The 24,424-nt window shown below is 47.1% G+C and overlaps 1 protein-coding gene across 8 annotated transcripts in view; it reads left to right on the top strand.

Moving 5' to 3' along the window:
- The window catches only part of LOC106752029, a 31,025-nt gene extending 7,066 nt beyond the window's left edge, over positions 1 to 23,959 (top strand). The window contains exons 1-9 of one of the 8 annotated variants that reach the window (XM_014633381.1): positions 2,044 to 3,397; positions 11,972 to 12,450; positions 12,673 to 12,752; positions 13,837 to 14,071; positions 18,342 to 18,459; positions 18,626 to 18,773; positions 18,850 to 19,009; positions 19,148 to 20,732; positions 21,192 to 23,959. In XM_014633381.1, coding sequence (XP_014488867.1) covers positions 12,118 to 12,450; positions 12,673 to 12,752; positions 13,837 to 14,071; positions 18,342 to 18,459; positions 18,626 to 18,773; positions 18,850 to 19,009; positions 19,148 to 20,545 — 2,472 coding nt within the window. In that variant the 5' untranslated portion in view covers positions 2,044 to 3,397; positions 11,972 to 12,117 and the 3' untranslated portion in view covers positions 20,546 to 20,732; positions 21,192 to 23,959. The other 7 variants (XM_014633385.1, XM_014633378.1, XM_014633382.1 and 4 more) reach the window with 7 other exon arrangements.
- The last annotated feature ends 465 nt before the right edge of the window (positions 23,960 to 24,424 follow it).

The raw sequence follows: 24,424 nt of genomic DNA, 5'->3' as shown, positions 1-24,424 counted from the left end.
AGTTTCCAGAACGAGAACACGCGAGCGTTTTCGACGAAACGAACGGGGAAGTAATCTCGCGCGTCGCGAAGAAAAACGCCTGCGCCCCTCCGAAAGTTTTCATCTTTTCCCCGATGCCTGCCGAGGAAGGAGGAAAGGAAAAAGTTTTCGAACCGCGCTTTCGGCCGATGCGAGCCCGCTCGCCGAAGTCTCGCGCGCCCCGTTACTACCCTCGCCGTCGTGATTTATGCCCCCTCCCCCCCCCCCGCTCTCGTATATAATTACGCCATTTTCTCGCGGGGCAAACTGTATTTCTTCGTCCCTGGAGACGCGCCAGGAAGCAAAAGTGCATGTCACAGGGGTGCAGTCGGGGCTGCACCGTTGGAGCGTGAGGAAGACGGAGTGGGGACTGTCCGGCGAAGAGAAGACGAGGTAGGAGGCGAGCGAAAGGACGACGGCATGCACACGAGCGAAGGGGGTTTGCCAGGGTGATGACCCTTTGGGCGTACCTCGAAACCCTACGTCCTGATATCGGCGCGATGTTCTCCCTCACATGAACGGACACACGCGAACCGTCTCTTTCCCCATACATCACCCTTCCTCTCCTTCGACCCGGTATTTGGCTCTCTCTTTCTTCTCGCTCCTAGATCTCTCTCTCTCTTCTTCCTTGTCTCTCCGTTCCTTCGTCTCATTCTTTTATCTTTACGCGGGTGGGCGGTAGGTAGTTCGAGCGCGTGGGCAGACGGGCGGAAGAAAAAGAAAGGATCTCTTCTCTCGCGAGGATTCGTGCCGGAACGTCGAGCATTCAGACCTTCGGGATGTCCCTTCGGGATTTCCTTTCCTCGCTTGCTCGGCGAGAACGTATCGCGAGCGTGACGAGGGAGAGGCAGACGGGGAGGGCACACTGGTTCTCTGTAATATTTATCGATCGACGTACCTGTCCGCGACTATCCGGTGTAAAGGCTAATTCGTATGCAAGCGCTCTGATTGCGCTCGGTGTACGTAGACTATTTGCGGGGTACACATAGTACTAATCATTATACCTGCGTGTTTGTGCATCACACGATGACACACCAACAGCCGGTGTCTAAATGCGTCTTTGCAACTAAATAATGAAATCGAAGCTCCGTTGAAGGAAAGTTGCTTCAACCGAGGATTAGCTTCGTCGGCCATTAGCAATCTTGATTCGAACAATTGAGCGATCAACTGCGACGACTATTGATATTTACACACGCGTGCGTTTCGTCAGTTGCACCGGCAGCTCTCTGTGTAGTCTCACTTTCGTCGCGAATCGTTAAACGTTCGTTCACCACGTGCGAATTCTGGCCGGCCCCGTTTAGAATGAGCAAGTGCGCACCAGCGTGGGAGGTCCGTGATCCTGCGGCATCGATGTTTACAGGTTCTTTTATAGAACGGATTTCCCAACGCTTCATCGCGCTGCACCGCGTGTATGCATGTGCGCGTAAACTTTTTGTATATATCGAGCCGAAACGCCGCGGGAGAAGTATAACAAAGCCAGAGAATCGGGACACAGATTACAATGGGAAGTCATATTTCTCTAGAACAGGTAAACCCCTCTGTATCGTTAAAAGTCTCCGACTTCGTGTGCGAATAAACGAAACGAGAGAAGCGCGTCCTCGGATGTCCTCAATAACGGTAAACGCGATTTAATCTCTTCGCGAGAACTAACTCCCATCTCTCTCTCTCTCTTTCTTTCTTCATTGCGCACACTCTATATATTTACATACGAATTCTGGAAACCCGAGGTTCATCGCGCCGCTCTCCTTTCTTCTCGAATAATATTTCTCTTCGAAACGTCGCCCCGATGTATCACGCGCTCCAGAAATATTTTCACTTCGTGAAAGCGGGCATTTTTTTTTCCCACCGCTCCCCGCAGTGTTCAATGTGTTCGTCTCGTCTCGCTTCCCACTCATCGCGTCTCTTTCTTCTTTCCACTACTCGGCGCCCTCGGTCGACGCATTGGGAAAGACGATGCGTCGACGACGACGACATTGTCAGCGCTCCGCCGTTTAAATATAAACCCGAGCGCAGAAGTGGCCGGCTTCCAGTTGGGGCGTCGCGACGCTCGTGGGATAGACACGCGAGAGACAAAAAGCTACCTCCGGTCCTAGAAGTGCAAAGAGTACATCTCGGTTCGTGCGTGCGTACGCGTGTCAAAAGCACACGCACTCTCCGGATCGGATTTGGCGCCCTCCGACGAGAGTACCTCGTCGTTGCGTTCGCCATGCAGACGTCACGAAATTCAGAGGCGAGCTGCGGATCCTTCATCTTGAAATTCGGACTCGGAAACTTCTAAAGTAGAACAATGCTGCTTTAGACCATTTTGACTAGCCGCGCTAAAGTCAACGGCGCACGAGCGAAATCGTCAACTTTCAGATAAAACGTACCGTAAAATTTTATCTCTCGCTGCTCGGATTTTGAAATTTAAAATAGAACAATGTCGCTCTGAATTACCGCAAGATATAGCCAAGGTTATCGCCTAGGTTAGCATGGCGAGAGCAAGATTCCGCAGTGTTCGACTCCTCGGCACAACCGGCCTCTGTGACATATCGTGACCGTTTGATTTTGGACCTGAACATTTGAAGTAGTGGAATTTGCGCCTCGTTCACCCGGCAGAATTCAGGACAACGTCCGAGAGAGATCACGAGGCCGCGGACGACGTCGCAAATAGAAGACGGTGAATGCGCCGGCGGTGGCGTTGAGAATAAAACGCGGCGACTGTCTTTCTTAAATCGGCCGTCGGATTCTCGCGAACGTTCGATCGGCGCGACGGCAGCGATTAATCATCGTCATTATCCGAGCGCTGCATCCGAGAGAAAGGCGATGCCACTGACGAGGGAATCAACGCCGTCGACGCCAGAATGTCGTATCCTTGATCCCCGCGCTTCGCCCCGGCGAGCGGTTTAGTGCCTGTCCGTGCATTCGCCCTGAATGGGAGATTTATTAAGTAACACTCGGCTTCGGCATCGCGAATAATCGAACGTGCGATTTGCACAGGCGTGTCGAGCCGTTCACGAGCACAGCGAGTAGAGCGGGAATCAAAAGTGCCGGCCGAGAAGAATGTCCAGCGTTGGAGTTCAACCCCTTGATTCTCCATCTGCGCGGTAATTCAAGCGATCGTCGTAACGCGCCGTTGACGACATGTCCTCCAGAGTCAAACAGCAGATTCGCATAACGATCTTCTTCAACGACGGCGTCGTGGTGATTTACATCTGAACATCGACCACGGCGGAGCGGAATAGAAGAGACCTGTCGTCGGGATCGGCGGGGGAACTCGCGAAAATTCCAAGGAGCGAAGACGGCCGGCCGGCAGGATCAAGGAAAAGAAGGTGGAAAAGGGAGCACAGTAGCGTAGGAAAGATGAGCATACCTCTCTTTGCGCCACTGCTTAGAAAAAGTTAGTCGAATTACTTAGCCGGTCGTTGCACCGTGGCTGGCCGCTTCGACGTGACGATAAAGGAACCGATCGGGCGTGCACAGGATCGACCAACCACGAAGCGACTGCTCGGCCGCGAATAAAAAGCGCGGTAGCGATCTAGCGCGACAATCGGGTCGAGAGAAAGTGAGCTTATCGTGTGAGCGCGAACCCGAAGGATACACTCCTGTGTGTCTTTATGCGGGGGCAAGGATTGGAATTGAAGCGCCGCCGTGATCGAAATTTTCAACGTCGACGTTGAAAAACGTTGGATAATCCGATAATTTGCCGGTCTAACGTCTAATAATGTTATCATGCGATCGTAGGAATAGTTCAGTTATTCGTGTTACTGTTGATAAAGAATCGAGAGACGCATCAGTATTCTGTACCGACGTACGCACGATCGATCAATTCTCCCGTCAGATTAGAAATTAGGTGCGGCTCTCTATCCCCCCTCTCTCTCTCTCTCTCTCTCTCTCTCTCTTTCTCTTTTTCACCGTGAATATAGATATGTTACTATAAATTTGCGTTTTATTCAGTTATGGGAATGTTGGGATATTAGCTTGTAATAAGATATGTGACCGAATTGGTAAGAACCGGCTAGAGCGAAGCAATAGAAATATTTCGAAGATTAATTGCGACGTACTTGAGATAAATCGTGGATCTGGGGGAAATAGCGAGAGAGCGACGCTGACGAGGAAGGATTGGTGGATAACTCCCGAGAGCGTTCGGGTTTTACTGGACTTAGCGAGCCATTTTGTCGGATGAGTTCTGTACTTTCTAATCTAGCGAGTATTCTGCCCGCACTGCCTTTTACTAATAGGCGATCAGCTGGTGAACGTCTCAAACCGGTGCAATTGAGGCCATTGCAGCGGACTCGGTGCATCACTTCTGCACCGAAGGAGCATCTCCGCGACGCTCCTGCCACCGCGATCTCTCGTTCGACTCGGTCGAGTACGTCGTCCTCGTGGTCGTGTTTCATCCTGTTTCGTCTTTCTTTCGCGAATTCAGGTAGAAAATCCGCGTGTGCGCGCGTAAAATTGCCTCAAGGTTCGTACGTGCAAGCTTTTTCGTGCGACTTTGCCGGACGGACCAACATGACGTGCTTCTTGCCGCCCAAGCGAGCCACACCAGTGCTCGTTCCGGCTGTGGCTCATTATTCGCGCAATTTTCACGCGCCGATTTTCAAGCGAGTAACGGTCGTCAACACGGTATCCGTGGTTTTTCTACCCTCCCCTCTGAAAATTACGCCCAAGTCATAAGACCGACTTGCTGGGAAGCTTCCTAATTGCGGATACAGCTGTTGCATCGCTCGGAGATATCAGGGAGAATTATTTCGCAAGTTCCTAATCCCGAATATTGCCATCGTATACATTTTTTAGAGAATTTAAACGGGCCGAGTTACGTGACAAACGACGAGCGAGATCGCCCTCGTTAGAAAATCCAAGAGATAAAATGCTCTACGCATATTCGTTCTAAGTACTGTGAATGACAATCGTTGCGAATTCATTCGCATTTTTTGCATTTTACGTGCCGCAGGATACGTGAAGATGTATACTTTCCACTTGTGCGAAATTCAATTATGCGCGGCTGAGATAAGTCCAATTCCGGGAATACGTCGGAAATAGTCCCGATGCGCGGTTACTTCGATTCGACATTAATATTCAAGAAGTAACGCAGATTCCTAGAATGCATCCGAATGGTATTCCTCCGAGGGAGATTACGACGAGCTAATCGGCTAGGAAAGATATTAGATTGTGTAAGATTGCGGGAGAGATACATGTGCTCGTCGCGTACTTCCTGCACAGCAACCTTGAGAGCGGAATTATAATCGTAATTGTATAATGCGTCACACACACACACACACATCGTCGACCTGTATCGCGTAGTAACGCTAAAGTTCCGGGGTGCGATAAAAATTAGGCAATATTTTAATATCTGAAATTTGAGAGAAAAGAAGGGTATATCCTGTACGCACAATTGACGATGGTCTCAACTTTCCAACACGTCGAAGTCATGTAACGTCGTGTTTGCGCGTATTCATGCATGATCATGGATTATCAACATTTTTATATGACATTAAATTAACAACTGCCTGAATATGATATTAAATCTGTCTATCTTGACCGCTGCGTTGTTTATCAACCCACTCGATTCGAGACGTAACAGTTGTCTGTATTATCTCGTTTAAAAATATAATATCCGCGTGAATAATGATTGCGCCAACATGATTACATCTGCAACTGTATTGCCTTTTCATCTAGAAAGTTATTATTATACAACCAAGTCGTGCGCCAGAAACGTTACCACTCTGCAACCAGCAGTTTTAGTTAATGTACGTTAATATCTGCGATTAGAGTTGCAAGAGAAACTTGTTGATAATTAGAAATGCGATTATCCTTTGCTAAAAGTATACACTTATCCACTTGTGATCGATAAAAAGCCGCCGGCTTACCATTAGAGTAAGATCATTATCTCGCCGCGAACCATTCGAAATATTCGGCGCACGTACGGCTTTCGGTTAGAAACGAGGAAATTGATATCTGTTCTTTTTGTTCCCTCCGCGGACTCCATCGTGGGCCTTCAAGGCCGATGAGCTGGCGGTATAATGGATGGCATCTATCCCGTGACTCGTTGTAATTCCGAGCAGGCAGCTTCGAATGCCTCTCAAATTTGGAACAAATCCAGAAGATTCAACGTCTAAAAGTCTCGCTTTGACGACCATGAGCGCTTTCCTTTCTTCCCTCTCGGGATTAACGCAATAAATTATCAACGAGTAAAGCGTGAATAACGAGCGATGCAAAATCATCGTATTGCTTCGCTTCGTCGCTGAAATTTAACGATCACTGGCACGTGTCAAGTTAGCCGGTAATGTTAGTTCTCATTCGCCGTGTTTGTGCATACGCGTATGTAATCGCAGATATTATTCAATGCTTGTCAAAATATTAAAATGAGAGGGTCAGTGCGATGCGTGACGTTACTTTGACGCATCGCGTAATTTAAAGGAGCGCCCTCGTAATTCGTTGTCGTGTTATTCGTTATTAGATTAGATTGATGCTCCTCGTGCCCGTCCCGAAATAACTGCGCACACCCTCGTCGCTGTAATTTTGCTCGTCGCTTGTCTATCGATGACCCGCGATGAACCGTCTTCATTGTATTTCTTCAAACGAGCGTTTGTGTAAAACGGATATAATAGTGCGCGACAAAGTCATTAATACAGAGCCAGATCGCAGCAAATTACCTGCATAACGGAAGTTACTAATAAGTATTTATAAAGAACTATTTATTAATTAATACCTTATTCGCAGGAGAGCGTTTTAGCGAAAACCTCGCGACGATAGGAGCTTAACCCATTAGCTGCCACGATCCCCATTTGGGGATCAAAACAAAACATAATTTGAATATAATTATACTGTTACACAACTTTTTGTGCATATATATAACTTATCCGGCCAAAAATTTCAAAAAAAAATTTGGCAGTTAATGGGCTAAATCGCATCGCATATTGATGAAATCATCGAGTTTTGATTTACGGCTAATTTCTTCTCCGTGTATTCTCTATTAGACCTCACCCGGCGTCCCATTTACAGTTTGCCGGTAACCTCGCACGTGTTTCTTGCAAGGTACTTCCGTCCAATATCTATCCGTGCCAGATGCTTTTTACGCTCTGGCGTGAGAAGAAATATCATTCTCTTACGCGGCTCAAAGAGGGATATGTAAGCGTTTTCCCCGGGTAACATTGAAACGTCTCAAGTGCACCGTACTTTCCAACTCCGTAATAATTCTGCCACGCTTTCATATTTCATAGGTAAGTTACGAACATTAGCGTCGATAGAGTCGTTAATACTTGATACGCTCTCGTGTAAATGCGTAACATCTGCGGAAACAGAGAACAAGCGGCAGAAATACGCCGGGTTTCCGCCTAATGTCAGGAACTTCGTTATCACGTTGAAGACGATACTCGCGGTTAAACGAGGCGTGACGGAATTCAGGCTACGCGCAAACGAACGACAATGATCTTGACCTCGCGACACATACGAATAACCTCGCTCTCGCGACCGAGGCCACCGTGCATACACGAGTGTCGCAGTAGGAAGGGGGAAGTTACACGTCGTCATTAATAAACATGAAAGCGGGCGACAGTAACAATCATATGGGACCGTAATCGTATTTCGTCGCTTTATATGATGAGGACGACAAGCTCGAATTTCGTTCCCGATTTCGGTCGATTTTTCGCGACCAAATCCAGAGTGTGGCGATAATAACGTTGTTTATTATGGTGATTTACACATCATATCGTGTAATTTATATTATAATATATTATGATATGCAGCGAGATAAAATATATTTATCTTTCCCTCTCTCCCTCTCTCTCTCTTTCTCTCTGTTTTGTCATTTACGAACTTCTGTAGAGGATATTACAATATAATCTGTTTCATATAACTAATTTTAAAAGTACATATTTTCGATCACATCGACGTAAAGCTACCAAGCGTTGGACGAGACAAAAGTCAACGATTTGAATCATGCGAACGAGACTGTGCAAACTGTACTGGCGTCAGTCTGTAAGTCAGTCGAGTCAAGGAACTGCAAATAATGATATTCGCAGCTGGTTCGAAACTTTCGAATGAATATTGCACGACCTTGAATTGAAACGCGACAAGTTATTTTCAAATCTTTTATTGACTCAAACAGATATTTTACATGCGAAGGTTGGAAACTGAAAGAGTAAAACTTGCATTGTGAACTCGATATTTGCTGAAATTTCATCAGCGAAAGTAACTTTTTGTTGAAATAACAAATCAATACATTTGCAATTAGAATTTCTTTAGAGGACTCTCCCCATAGACTACCTTGCATTTTTTTACGTAACTGTGTAAACAAACTTATCGACTCGATAATGTGAACTGAAAAAAAGTTTTTGCTGTTATTGACATGTGATACTGGTCCCTTGCGAGAGATCCTTGCGTTGCATCGGTAGCGCGCGAACGTATTAATAAATAGAAAAATAAATGAAGAAATGTCCGATAACTGGGGAAACGATGCACAAACAAAGAAAGAATTCAAGTCCATGAGACAGGAAACCGACATGCCCAATTCTTACAGGAATTTATGAACGAGACAGACGAGATGCACAGGGGCATTTTTCGCAGATATATTAAGTTGAGAGCTGTCTCTTCTCGGACGTTACATATATCCGCGGGGCAAATTAGAGAGATATATAATAAAAATTTCACATAAACCTCGTAAACTCGCGCGCACCTCGCTCGAACGGTATCCACAGGATCCAGCGAACTCGCAGGCTGGAAGAGGAGGAAGCGAGAGAGAGAGAGAGAGAGAGAGTGGGAGCTCGAGACGGCAGAAAGCGAATACATATGAGTAGAGCAGGACAAATAGGCGGTATAAAAGTCACGGGATCCTTCTTTACGAGATATCAGGTCGATAGATAATTTCGCGACGGCGGTCACCGTCGGGACCGTCCTGGACATTCAATTTCGTAAATGGCAGCGGAATCGCGTCCGACGACGCTCGTAAATCGCCGGGGCCTTATCGCGCGATTGCCAGTCGGCTGGCTTCTTCGGCTTGATACGTCGTGAATCGAAAGGGTCGGCTCGTACGTGTCGATCCGCGTGGTAACCGGAACCGGAAGCGGCCGGGCGTGAATAACGTCGTGAGCCGTCGTATTCGCTGCGGCTCGCGGACTGCGCACTAGGGACGCCCTGTTACGCAATGCGCGGATAGCGACATTGGTGACAATCATCAAATTACCTACGAGTGCACCGCGATCACTCGCAGTTTCGCGCGATACTTCGCGAGCGGAAGGCTTTATCCGGCGATCGTGTTCGTAAACGCCGTACAGTATCGCGTGCACGAACGCATGAAAGAACGGCCGATTACAAATCGGCGACTCGAAGCCGGTGTTATTCACGGTGAGTTCGAGATCTCGATGTTCGCGAGGCGCGCGAAAAGCCAGCCTGGAGACTCTTCCGTCGTCATCGTGAAATCGCGACGAGTGACGTCAGACGCATTTCTCCGGCGTGATACGGAAAATTGGATATCGGGCGTCGGTTTCAGCCCTCGGAGTCATCTCGCGATCCGAGGAACAATCGTCGTTAACGTGTTCATTTAACACGCTCGACTGACGAAGTGACTTCGCAGGTCACGTAAATGCCGCCGTTGTTTTTTTGCTCGCGCAGAAACTCGCGCTTTGACCGCTTGGGGAGTAGCTAAATCAGAGCGGTTGAAAAACAGCGGTTCTCCCCGAACATCCGCACCGTGTGTAATGTAATTGAAGAAAAATGTATACAATAAAAATGTAATTAACCGGCGAAAATAATGCGCGTCGTTAGTTCTCGAAGTTGTAAACGTTGTTACGCGTCATTCGCGGTTTATTTCTCCGGAGGCCTCAGAGAGCGCTCGAGAGCGCTGTCGAAACTTCCGCGAGAGAACGTCGCATTTGCATACGTCCGGTTTAAAAGAAACGACGTTCGTGCGTGACGTTCCTCGCGCGCGTTGTTGTAGTAGGTGTTTAAATCATGTTACACATCCTTCAGGAATATTGATACTTTCCGGATTGCGTTCGCAGGCGCGAGACCCAGCTTTCGAGGAACGATACCGAAATCGAGCGCAAAGTTCGCGCGATTGAATGTAAATCCGAGCGACGCGTCGCAAGTGAACAATCGCTCGACCGCAGTCCTTATTCCGATAAAGCTTGACCGATACGATATATCTAGGTTGGCGCATATAATTAACTCGTCGTTCTGGCACTTACGGATGACCCACTCGCGGGGGAAACGGTCATGCACTCTAAATCGGTCGCAAACGCTTTTAACCCTTTGTCAAAAAAGTATTACGAGCAGCGACTACTGTACCACCGTTCACTGCATTATAGAGAATGCCCCCCGAGTTCTTTGCGTTTCCCTTTATTTGCGGACACACACACACACATTCTTTCGACTCGTTTTGTACCGCACGAGAACAGAGAGTAGTCTTAATTCAGCGGAGTTCTCGATTCGGTGGAGTCTCGAATCGTGAGTAATCTTGGAGATTTGATTTGGTAATGTTTACCTCTCCAATCGCATATTAGACAGACATTAGAAGAGAGGTTGAAGCGACGTTAGATAGTACTCGATGAAATTTCCTCGGGAAAGGATAAGTCTTCTATGTTGTTCCCTTCAGTCTGTAAATAAAGGCGTCGTCTGAAGGTGATGCATTCCTCGATCACCTCGATCACCGATATTGTTTGCGCGGATACAATACCACGAGTAAACAGTTTCGGGGAAAGTCTGGCGGAACGTACGTGCGAAGATTGAGTTTCCGGGGATGATTTCGGAGCAGCGAGCTGCACGAGCCGGTGAATCAGCGGACGAGAAAGCCGCGGTTAGCCCTTTTTCAGACGACGGCGCGACTCTTGGGCGATGACGCTCGCGTAACAGCGGCTTAAGGCGCGAAAATAGAGCCTCTGCAGGCGGTGTTGGTCGTTGTCGCCGTCGTCGTTGACGGTGGCCCGAACGAACGGCTACGTGCTTAGTCTTTAACTGGGAGCATCCGCGCAAAGAGCGAGCCGCGGCGTATCGGGGAGCTCGGCAACGACGCGGGTCGGACGCGCGCGCGCGCTCGCGCGAGGAATTAATTTTGGGGAAAGCGAAAGGTCGCCACGGTAACGGAGCCGACTCGCCGGAATTCGTCGACGACGAAAACACTGGCGGAGCGTCGTCTCGCTCGCGACCGGGTCGAACTGGCGGCGACGGGAGTTCCAGGAAGAGTCACGAGAGACGCGGATGAGTCTGACGGACGGAGCGATAGGATTGTAAGAGAAAGAGAGAGACTTTATCAGAGAGCGTTATCATCTCGCGAAGTTTCGTGATCCGTCGAGGAATGCGGCGACTGTCGCGCTCCAATCTCGGATCGGTGCGGGATGACGACGGGTTGTACGATATCGTGGGTTTAATTGGATCTCCATAATAAGCTTCTTACGCAATCCCTTTAAACGAGGTCGTAGCGATCGAGGTCGTCGCAGGCATCGATCGACGGATGACTGCGCTTCATTCGACAGCCCTGGAATCCCGAATTCGGTGATTATTCCGCAACACCGTCGTTGAAAGTCGCGAATCATTCGATCGGGCAGATTAAATGTTCGATGATGCATCCGTTACATTCTCGTGCAAAACTGTGTATTGTTAGATTTGTAAAAGATTAAAAGACCCGTACGGACCGTGTAAAAGTTTATTTTTTGTATCTTTTCTCTAGTTTATATTTTGGTTGCGCGACCCGAATATGCTTGTAAATAATGTACAAGGTAGCTTCGTCGTACTAACGTCTACTCCGATCAAAATATAACCGTGTTGTTCTACGTATAACGGTCGCAATCGTCGGATTCACTTGGTGAATCCCCGACGAATCCCTTAATCGGCTTCACTAAAGAAATCTCAAAGACGCCCGTGTCGCCTTCGTCTGACCGACTCTTTCACCACAAGCTATTAAGTGTTCTTAAATTGTACGGTCGTCCACACGGATGAACGTTATCCCCCGGATAATTTCTGTTTCCTGTTCCAGTTGGTCTTGTTGGCCGTCGGTTCGACAATCATCGAAGGGTCCAAGGGAAAATTCAAGATTCTTCAATTAAGAAGGGAAATTTCTCAAGAAGAAGAGAACACGAGAAAGAGAGAGAGAGAGAGAGAGAGAGATAAAACGGCGATACAATGGAACCGAAAAGAAACCACCGATCGCTGACAGATATTCTCGAGATGGACAATTCGCGATCGAAGGAATTGTCGGTTGTATCGATACATAAGCCGGGAACCTTCGAGATTTTGGCGAGACAGACGATGGCCTGGTGCCGTTATTGGATCCAAACATTTCCCGTTAGAATGACGTTGAACAACATCGGGTTGTTGACGGTGATCCTCGCGATAGTGTTGCCGCGATCCTTCATTTACAGGCTCGTATATCCGATTTTCAGATTGGTCTTCGGCACTCTATACCCGGCGTATGCTTCTTATAAGGCTGTGCGCACGAAGAACGTCAAGGAATATGTAAGTGAGAAGTGTAAACGATAAGAGTGACGACAATAGTAACAAGTGGCTACGCAAACGCGCGAGCTCGCGTTAAAATCGCGGAATTTTCGATTCCTCGTCACTTAAATCCCTCGAATCGATCGAATACCGCGAAGAGAACGAATCTAAAATATCAATTGTCCGCCATCTTTCGCGCCACTTCTGTAATAATCCATCGCTCTGGAATTTCTTTGGTTTCAGGTCAAATGGATGATGTACTGGATCGTGTTCGCGCTGTTCACGTGCGCGGAAACGTTCACCGACGTCTTCTTTAGTTTCTGGTGAGAAGCACCTTATTATCATAGAAATTTACCTTCTAGTTTGCGCCAATTACGCGATTCGCTCGAGTAGCGCGGGATATTAGGCAGGATCGCGCCCTCAAATGTATCCGTTCGTCAACCGGAGTATCAACGGGGAGGGAGGGAAGGTGCGTTTTATAAAAATACGAGCCTCCTTGTGTCGAATCGAAAGCCTCCGGTGTTCGTAAATTTTGCCAGGAGGATTTATCATCGCCACGAGTATTCTCTAGTCACCGTTCATTAACCTTTGCACTCGAGCATTCTCCGCGTAACGACCGGACGAGAAACGCCGATGTGTACGCGACATAATGCACCGGATATTGAGATGAATCTTCGTAGTCGCGCGAGGGCAAACAAGGGGCCAATAAACCAGCTGCGAACCGCGCGGTCTGAAAGCCGCGCTCCCGCCGCGAGGAGGAATTCCGAAAGTCTAATTTCGGACGAGATAGATATTGGCTTACATGCACTTCTGAGGATTCTGCCCGCTTCCCTACCATCCTCTCCTCTCTCGCGTTCCCTCCGTCTCTTTCTCGTTCTCTCCTACCACATCGTGCCAGATCTCCCTTCATACTCGGATTACAACCAAGAAGGAAACGAGACTCCCGCGTATTTCTGGCATCGACTGCCCGATATCCTCCCGTGTTCGCGCTTTTCCCCACGACCTCTCACTTTCACGCTCGTCGCCACGTCGCGAAGTATATCGCAGCGCTTTCGGTTTTTCGCCGATTTTACTTGAAGCCGCTCGAACAGCCGGCGGTCGGAATCGAACGCACCCGAGTCGAAATGTTTTTAATTCTACATTCAGCTTTCAAGTGGAGAAAATCACTTTTTCATTCGCGGCACCGAAGAAGCGCAATAGAAGGAACATTTAAAATTCAATTAGACTTAAAGTAGGATTCAAATTTCGACTCGGGCACAAATCGCAAATCATAGCCTTGATACAATTTCACTATCCTGAGCCCTTTCATTATTCACGCTTAACAGTTTCTAACTAAGTCATGATTGGTAGGTACAGCGAATGCGTTGTCGCGCACGACATTTACACGCCGCGACGTTTGTTACGTAGGTTTCCGTTTTACTATGAGATTAAGATCATCCTGGTACTCTGGCTGCTGAGCCCGGCCACTAAGGGCTCCAGTATTCTTTACCGACGCTTCGTACATCCAGCGTTAATCCGCCGCGAGGCTGAGATCGACGAGGCCCTCGCACGCGCGACAGAACAGGGTTACACGGCGGTGTTGCACCTCGGCACTAAGGGCGTAAATTATGCCACCACGGTCCTCATGCAGACCGCGATCAAGGTAAGGCCCAGCGTGGACCGAACGTTGTAGAAAGCGTGTTGAACGTGGTGTATCGAAACTATCGTCGCTCTTCTCGCCTGCGAATTCTTCGACATGCGCGAGGGCGTATTCGAAACCGACCTCCGTGAAGAATCCACCGCTGACATTTGGGACGATAGCTTGGAACACCTCGTGTGTAGATATAAGAGGAACCGGCAGTTTTTGAGGAAGGGTTTTCCGTCTTGTGGAAATTTTGACGATTTAATATTCCAACGAATTATCGGTAGTAATACGTGCATTTTTTGGTAGTTTACTGTAACGTATTATTTACAAGCTGAACGTAGCCGTCAGAACGGTTATTAGCTATTAATTTTCACGCGTGGGATCTTCTCTTCGGGAAAAGCTCGCCGGTATCTGGGAATGCTTTATTTCGTTTGACGTCTCGAACTTTAACCAGCCTGAGCTCTCGCTTCTTCATTGTGACCCACGCGCATAAAACTTCTATCCGCCCGATTTCGATTACCGCCCACTAATGATTTTACGTGTTCTTGATTTTTTCTGTTTTCGTTCTGTCCCTACGCGTTCCTGCACGCCATCGTCCTATCACTACCGCCGCATCGCCGCCACCGCATCTGCCTCTAATAAAAAAAAAAAAATCGAAAAAACGAACAAACAAACAAAAACATAAACAACAACGATCATCGCCATTCGCAATACCGCGCACGGCAAACGCCGAGCATCTAACCATCACCCACCTTAACTGTCGTTGCTTAAGAAATCTGTCTACACCGAACCGTCGTCAACTGCACAACAACAACACTCCGCCACTGACCCGTAACAACAACCAACTACCACCACCACCACCACGACCACGCCGAATTGCTAGCCGATTCGAACGCAAAAAATAAAATCAAATAAAAAAATAAAACAAAATACAAAATTGGCATCGTGACAGTATCTCTCGGTCATGACCCCGATCATGACGAATATAGTCCTCGATCGCCAATCAGACCCGGCGATTTCTAGCTTAGCCAACCCCAATACGGCGACGAGATTAACGGACACAGACATCCTGGATCATTCGAGCAGCAACGACAGGGAGAACGACAGCTGGCCTATTGAGTCGAAGATGGAATCTTTGATAGCACTGACGGATCACGAATTGTCGATGGACGAGTATATGTTAGAGACGTACAGCACGGACACCGATTTGGACGAGCCAGATCCGAGCGAACAGCAGCCGGACGAACAGCAGCAGGTGTCGGGCGAGCAGGAGCAAGAACAGCAGCAACAACAACAGCAGCAGCAGGAGGAAGAGGAACACGTAGTGTTTAAGAGACCTAAGAAACCATCGCCAAAGAAATTCAAGAAGGCTCCCGTCAGACGACAGAAAAGTCGAGCCTGCAAGTCGACCTCAAAGAGTTACAACATGGATGATTTCAGCGACGACGCCGAGCTTGACTAAAGAGACGAATGCTTTCGCATATATATTGTAAATTATGAACTTGATGAATCTCGACGAAAGTTGCAGATCGTCCGGTCCTCGGAATGACAGCGACGATGGGCGATTTCGTCGAAAACGAGAGAGAGAAATAAAGAGAGAAAGAGGCTCGCGGAAGGCTCGTGTCTACACGATTACGAACGATAATCGAGGGACCTTCTTCGAGCGCGGAAGGAACCGCGAGACCTTTTGAAGATCGATGTTAGAGCTCTGAGCATATCGTATGCTCACTTTGATACCTTTTTCTTTCTTTTTTTTTTCTGTACGATCCACCACGGGTTTGCCTTTTGCGTCTTTTTTATGCGTATTCGAGGTGAAATCTTCTGTCATGGTTTCACAATGAACTGTGACTAAATATAGCCCTTTATAATGAATATCTTAATGAATATCTTACTCTTAAATTTTGATTCGTATATTGAATTGATATGAGTATCGAAATTATATATATATTATGTGTGATTGTTTAATTGCGAACAAAGGAATATATGTTCCGATTTGTAAGAGAAGCCGAGAATAATAGACTTCGTATTACTGTCCTTTTATTTTTCTTTTTAGCGAAGGATCGAAAATTTCAAGGCTTCGATGTTTTGTAATTAGTAGGAAGATTTTCATTTATATTCATGATATCTTCGATTAGGAAATACTCATTAAAGCCAATTTCTACTTACTCGAGTGCCTTATTACGATTTGTACTTTTCCACGTGAACTTCGATTCTAGAACCTTTACAAAAATCACGATCATTTTGATCAGTGTATAAGGTAGCTTTAAGTATGATCTTTCACATATAGTCGACCTCAGTATTTTTATCCTTATCTCAGATTGTCGTTATTAACATCAATCGTAAAACGAGCGACGATGTATAACACGAGTTAAAGAATGACAATCGAGAGAAATCGTCGGAGAAGTCGAGTGTCGTATTATATTCACTCGAGAAAATTTCATTATACCGATTGAAAATTCGAATGTATACATTGTAAAGGACAATTATACAGATTATTTTTCGTAACGTGCCGGTTGTGTCTTGTGATTCTTTTCCGATGAGTGACGAGTGAGCATAGTGCAGTCAGGACACTCAGCTGTCACTTTGGTCCGATCGCACCAACGTCATTTTTTAATATAATTCAACGTTAACCGAACGAATATATATTTTCCGACTTTTCATCGTAATCAGTGCTGCTATATACAAATATATGGACAATAAATCCTGTCCGGATTGATTCGCGTGACTCTTGTTCACGCAATCGCGTGTTGCATCATGTCCGAGACCGTGTACCGCGATGCGTTTGATAAATTATGCGTTTTCGATTCCGAAGAAGACGCAGGTTCTCGCGATACGACCGAATAATGCGTACGCAATGAGACGCAATGAGTATGATTATTCGCTCGCCAGCGTAATCATCAACGTGTTGTCGTCGTCGTCATAGTAGTGTGAATCGCATGTTTGTGTTTGCTCTCGTCATCACGTTTGCATTTTCATCCGCGGAGTTATCGATAAACGTGCATTTGCCTTAGGTTACGCGCTTTTGGAAAAACATGGCAATAAAAGCTATCCCCGCGACGAACGAACGACGGAGATGCAGGCTCTGAACAGGCTCTGACAGGGCGATAAGAGCGTCCGATGCGAAAAGACGACACGACGATAGCGAAGAAGAAAAAGCGTGTCACACACCGTTCGCGACGCATCTCGCGCGACGTTGAGTCGCTTTCGCGTGTTACGTTACAGTTGAAGTACATATAATCGCCTCGTGCTCCAGAATAACTACGTATTATTCCAGAATAATTGCGTATTATTCCAGGATAACCACATATTATATCCGTTGTATTGCGTAACGGTCACTTCAACTGTAACACCCGCGTAGAAGAAAACACACACACACACACACATATGCGTACGTAACGTGTACTTCTCGATTCTCTACGAGGAATCGATATAGATGAAGAATGTACAGATGACTGTCAGTTCTGCGACAAGAACGACGATACGTCTTACTGCCTCTCCCCGCGGGATTTGTCGCCGTGATTTTTCCACGAGCGCGAGATCGAGCGCTCTCGAGCGATTTTAGCGAGTAAGATTTTTGTACCCAGATCCTGAAGATTCTCTATTCATTATGAGTTGATTTTCTTTCTCAAATAAATGCATACTTGGACGAGCTCCCGATCCTCTATTTTGTCTTCATCCCGCTGCGACTGTCGCGCTCCGGTCACGCGTGTCTTGCCGGTCTCTCATTTTCTATATCCCGTGTACAAATTTAATCGCTGCCATTAATTCTCTCTCTCGCTCTCGCCCGCTCTCTATCTCTTTCTCTCTCTCTCTCACTCAGCAGCGCACCCTTTTTTGAAAGTATGAGCTCACACACACACACGTTAATCGAACTAATTGCTTCAAAACGCGCGCTACATAGATGCGACACTACTCACGCACCACACTCACTGTACCGTCGAGTACTCGCGCTTTCTTGGACAGAGCATGATTAACAGAAAAATCAAAGAAACATGTACGCGCGAGCAAGCTAGGGAAAAAGCAAGAGATCGCCTGTGGATTGTCGAAAATCCGCCGTTCGCGCAGGGCGTAAAGGGAAACTCGTCGTCTGTACCGGTGACGGCAGATAACACATTAACACCCCCTTGGTTGGTAAGATTTTTATTTTTTTCGTTTCTTTCACTTAATCTCGATTGAGTTTGAATTATTTGATTCTCCTTCTTTCTTTCGCGACTAAGTAAATTATGTAGAACGTCGACCGCACTGTTTACGGAACACGCAACACTTCACGAGCAACTTCGCTTTTCAGGGCGGCGGCGGGCTGGTGCAGCAATTGAGGAAAAGTTACAGCCTCAGCGATCTGACCGGCGAGAAGGAGGATGAGAATAGAAACACACCCGACACGCACGACGAGACGGACATGCAAGGTACGGCTGATTCCCGGCGTCGTTCCGATTAAGTGGGCGATTTTTGGGCGAGGGTAAACGAGGGTGCTCTCTCTCTCTCTCTCTCTCTCTCTCCGCTTTGTATTGCCCGGGAGAAATTGCGACCGCGCAATTTTAGATAAGTAAATCCCCACGATCACGATTGCAGCAGAACCTCGTCGAAGAGAGCACGTCGGCAGAAGGGGCTATAGCCCTCGCAGGACCCAGTCCAGCAGCAATCGAGTAGAGATGTATTTTTCCGAAGTGGATGTCGACGTTCGACAGCCAAGGCCTAGAGAACCCATAGCTAGTTTAACGTACGTGTCGGCGAGTTGTCGTCGGTACCACCTCGAGTCGTCGCCGAGATAACGCGATTCCTCTTGCGTTTTGCAGAAATATAAGGTCTTCGGACGACATATCTAGTGGATACAGCAGCGGCGAGGCGCTACAGTCTCATCGCGCGATCTCTCAGGGTGACTCCTTAGTGAGAACGTCGAGCGTGGGCGCGAGAACGCGCGCGAAGCCTCGTTCCACCGCGAAGAAGACGCCAGAAGTAAGCGGAAACAGTAGCTGTACACACACCGGTTTGCGAAAACCGAGATATACATACGAAACAAGCGTCACACATCGCTCTCACCGATCACCTGTCGGCTCGGTTAATGATATGTACTTCTTTTTGTGGTCTTTGAAGGACAGGGACGAGGATTTCGACCGCATCGATCTTTCACCTCTCGAAAACACATCCCTCCCGTCGTCCCTGAATCTCCTCACTCCCGAACAAGCTCTCGAGCTTTTGCTGTTGCTCTCTCAGAACAACTCGAAAGATCGTCAGACTCTCGAGTGCACGGCGACGCGCGGCGATAACGGCGAGAGAAGCGCGGACGCGAATCGATCCGCAGCGAAAATAGACGAGTCGTCGTCGTCGGCGGAATCGAACGGCGATTTCGTCGACGTGGACTCGCAAACGGTGCAGACTATAGAGATCGAGAACATCTCGACGGAGAATTTGCCGGTGGCCGCGTTGACGAAGAGCAACGTGGCGGACCAAGCGAGAGGACCGACGAGTGATCCCGAGAGCGAGCACGTTTCCGTGAAGGAATCCGATTTCCGGCGAGACGAGGCCGACTCGCCGATCGAGTACATCGACGACGAGGTGAAGGCCGATCGAACAGTCTTTCCGTCATCGCTCCCCGACGTCGCTCCCGTCACCGACGACATCTGCCAACAGAGATTCGACCAGCTCAAGCAATTGTTGGACGATGCGCACAGAGCGGTGACCGGCATCGTGTCTTCGCGGGAGGACTTGAGTACGGTTGGCGAAGGTAAGGAACGCGACGTCCAGCGTGCCGTCACGCCGAGCTCGTCGACTTGCAATCTCGACGGTGACAACCGCGCCGGGAAGTACCATAAGAAACCCGCCCCGAGAGCGCCGCTGGTGGACCAGGAAGACGACGTCCAGGAGAACGACGAGGCCGAGAGCGCGCTGAAGGCTACCCTGGTCATTAAGACCGGAACGTTGAGGACGTTCTCCAACGCGGACGTTAAGAAGGACGTTTTCCTGGCGCACGCGCCGGACACCATCTCGACGAAGAGGAAGAAGAAGTCCGGCAGGCTGCGCGCTAAGGAGAGCTTCTCCAAGTTACTGACGATCCCGAAGAACATCTTCCACAGCGCCTTCCACAAGGAGCAGAACGAGCCCTCCTCCAAGGAGGAGGACTCCAGCTCCACGTTCTCCGAGACTAGCGGGTCCGCGTCGCGGTCGGATAGCGTCTGCTCGCAAATGTTCGTGGACGCCTCCACGAAACTGCCGAGCCCCTCGAAGCAGGGGGCCGACGTGGAAGAAATCCCGCTGAGACCGGAGCGCGATGACGGGGATCCCGAGAAGAATATCGATTCGGAGAGAGCTGATCGGAGGATCGTAGCTCTGGGCAAAGCCGAGGCGGGTCTTGAGAAAATCGACAAGGTCGACGAAGACGCGATGAAGAATACGGGGATGCTCGGGAAGAAGAGCGCCGGAAATAGATCCGATCCGGAGGTTCGCGAGATTTCGGTCCGCGCTGGCAGGAAAGAGATCGTCACCGACATTTAAGAGCGCCTCGCTGCGGAATCCGGATGTTCGAGCGCTTGGAATATTTAATTGCGTGTACCCGTTTTGTCTGACGTATACTTCGACGTATACGAGAAGAGCTTGTCCCTCCTCCCACCTCGTATCCCGCACCTCACGTTGTCTTAATTGGAAATCCAGGCAGAAGAGATGGACTGATCCGTCTAAGATCGTATGGACTAGTTTCTGAGTGTCTTGTTAATCCAACGATTAACTCCGACTCCCTTAATTGTAACACCGTGGCAGTAATCTGCCCCGCATGATCGTTAATTTCTGACATGGCGTATTATAACACGACTAACCTCTATGTAACACTTCTGGAACCCCACGACATGATTCGCTTGTGCGAGATGGAAAAGCTGTGGCTCTGACGCTTGAGATTTACCATTACGATTGACTTTCTCTACGTACGATGCGCCTGTCGCGCGATCAATCCTTAATCCGAGGTCTTTTCGATTTTGGAAATGCGAAATGCGCTTGTCCCTTCCTCCTCCGTATTTCTCGCGGTCTGCTAATCAGTTTCCAGTTAAAACGCGATGAAATGAAAAGAAACACGGATTGTTTACGCCGCCTGTGAGTTACATGCGATAGGCATGACGAACCAGTGATATTACGTTTTCCTGTATTTCAGATAACGAGTTTCGCTACCCTGCCTCGTAGTAAGAAGACCAGCAAGAAGAAAGTGGCATGAAACCTACCTGCTGCTGACCGCATCAAGGAATAAGACCAAGTTTCTTCTTCGAGGAAATAAAAAAAAAATCTTCGTCAGCGTGCGAATCTAATTTTGCACGAGCGAGTTCACACGGGCACATACGGGTCAGCAGCGATTCAACGATTAGGCGAAACGCGCGATATGTATACCGCTAATGTCTCGAGCACCAGTATTTCTTTTGATTCAGCCTTTACGATTGTATCGATTTCATTTCTGGATCGTTAATCTTTCATCGTATAGAGAAAATTTCAATTTCTCTCTCTCTCTCTTTCCCTCTTCGCTTTGATTTATTCTCGAGCTTACCGGATATGCGTGAGAAAAATTGTTTCGAGAGCCTCTCGTCATTTCCCGGCGAGAGAGAGAGACGTATAAATATATTTCTATCGAACTCCGATGGCCGGGTCGCGATAACACCGTTGCTCACAGTCATCCCAAAGTCTTACGTTCGATAATTTCCCCGTATGTACGTATCCTAAACCTCGTGAGTGAGTTCTAGCTTTTATATGGTAAACGTTTCGGTAGTGCTGGTAGAGGAGAACTTGATACATATTGCACGCAGTATATCTGCTTACGAATAGGCTTTGATTATAACGTTACGAAACTTGCCATACTCGCGATGGTAGTCACGAACGACGTAGGAAAATAATAAGTCGTTCCCGCGAACGAAAGCAACACGACGACACTAAACGGCGAGAGCACGTTTGAGACGTGATCGCCGCGGAAACGATCGAGGTATCTTGCATCCAGCGACTGTGAAATTACGTAGAACGACTTTGATAATATCGTAATCGAACAAATTAAGTCTAGTCAGCAGAGGAAATGAAATAGAGACTCAGGCCATATTGAAATAGTGCCACGCGATTCCCCTTTGTTACCGAATAGTAATCGTTCGACGGACTGTATCCAATAACTACGATTATGCGGTGTGCGTCGCGAAAGATTGTTGCGAATTGTATTAGCTTGAATTGTACTTCGCGCAAGTTCGAAAGCTCGAGGAGTGGCGCGACCCCCTCGAGGACCGTAGGGGAAGGTGACACGATTCTGCGTAAGGACCAACGATTCGTCGTAATTAATTTCTGACAAATTACGTTAGGGACATCGTTAATGAAATGATTATTATGTTTTTCACGCACTCGCAATCTATCCGAAAGCGAAATACTAATGCGCACTTGGTAGTGAATATCGTACGGACACTGGCTGTACTTCTAACTTCTTCGTATCGGTTCTGTCGTGTTTAGAATTTATCTCGCTTGACTCGTAACGCACGACGTAAACGTTCACCCAAACTAATTTTCGCGATTGCATATATTTCGTATGTCAGGCGTCATATATTCGTCAACATATATTCGCAAGAATTTCCAATCTTCAATCTACAATGTGAACCTCCTAGAAGCCAATTAATCAACTGTACCTTTTGTAAATTTTTTTAAATTTTGTAAAGTCAAGCACTGATGACACATGTGCGTTCTGGTGATAAAATTAAGAAATTTAAAAAAATAGAGTTGATTGGTTTGCCTTTTGAGAGGTTCACGTATGTGTAAAGTTGGAAATCGTACAAGCAACGTGTGTTAGTTGTGATGCTAAAGCATACATGGTGTCCGGTGTACGATATATTCTTTCATTACAGCGAACGGTTTCAACGTACGCCGTAGAAGACTTACGCACAAGTGCTACGATTACTTTGAATTTAATTAGTATACGTTAATCAATTCGTATATATAGTTTATCGTGCCGTATTTTAAACGTTTATTGTGTAGCTTAGACAAAATTAACAGTATCATATAACATGAACATAAAAAAAGAATGAAAGAGGAAGAAAGGAGAGGAAAGAACGCGGGACGTGGCGTTACTTGGTATTGGTTAATCGCTTGATCGAGCGAGATACTCGATTTGTTACTCGACTAATGATTGTTGATTTTACGTGTATATGTTCTAAGCGAAGTTCACGATGTATAATCGGCAAAGCAAAATGTAGCAAATGCTCTGATTCACTTCGCGAAGTGTATGTAAAAATTGTGTAAATGTGATCGATATGAGGGAATAATCGTATTGTTATTGACACAGCCATGTACGCGGAATAGATATTTTTATCGAAAGCAAATATAATAATGTTCGCTCGAAATTAAGATACCACATTTGCTGCATTTTACTTGCATCTTCTAACGCGACACGTTGAGAAACGTTAATTCGTACTTGTCCCGAACTTTATATGTGTGAGCGTATGTGATAAAAGAGAGAAAGAGAGTATATGTGTATATGTGTGTGCGTAGATGGACACACGCGTATGCGTATGTGAGTATGCATGCGCGTATGTGTGCGTGTGTGCTTGCACGAGTGTGTGGGTGAGAGAAAAGAAGCTCAACTACAAATTTCTCTCTCTACTGCTATTAAATACGGTCGGTTTCCTAGATCTTATATATCACTTGTTCTTTGTAAGTATTACGCCTCCGGCGCATAAATTGTGTGTCCCGAGCTCTTATGGTGCTGCGAACTTTATAATTTGTTTTACCAATTATGTACTTTCTCGGCGGAAAGAGTGAGAAGAAACAAAATCGAGAATACTTTTAGTGTAAAGTTACTCTGCTTCTGGGGTTCTCGAAAAATTATCGAAGATGCGAAATGAGATCGGTTTAGCAGTACTTCAGTTCAGATATAGTGTAGTGAATAAATGATATTGGAGTGCGATATACGTGATGATTATTTACATATTATGCGCTCTAATAACATCCTCTATTTCAAGTAGTTCCTTCTTATATTATAATTCATCATCAGGTCAGAAGAACTTTCATCATTTTTGTCTCTACGTTTATTGGAATATGGAGGTTTATTGGAACAAAAGTTCATCGGATTGTCTTACTAAGGAATAAAAGTTCTTCTTGAATCGTACTACTAAAAAAATCAAAGAACTTTTGACTTGTCTGTGATCTTGACTGATCAGTGCGATTGGTCAATTCCGTTGAATTAATTGTTGGTCAAATTTAAACTATGATGGTAGAACTGGGCACTAGAGTGTTATTTCACATGTCGGATGACGAGTTTGTCGGATGTGCCGATTGGCTCTCGGATAGAAAATTTCCGGGGTCCCTAACATTTCTCCTAGATCCTACAAATTCTCTATCCAATAGCCAGTTAGCATATCCGACAAACTCGTC

The sequence above is a fragment of the Dinoponera quadriceps genome, unplaced genomic scaffold, assembly GCF_001313825.1.
Source record: "Dinoponera quadriceps isolate SergipeBrazil2010 unplaced genomic scaffold, ASM131382v1 scaffold424, whole genome shotgun sequence".
NCBI classification, from domain to species: domain Eukaryota; kingdom Metazoa; phylum Arthropoda; class Insecta; order Hymenoptera; family Formicidae; genus Dinoponera; species Dinoponera quadriceps.
Note: the sequence above shows the minus strand (reverse complement) of the source record. Positions and strands in the feature narration are given on the sequence as shown.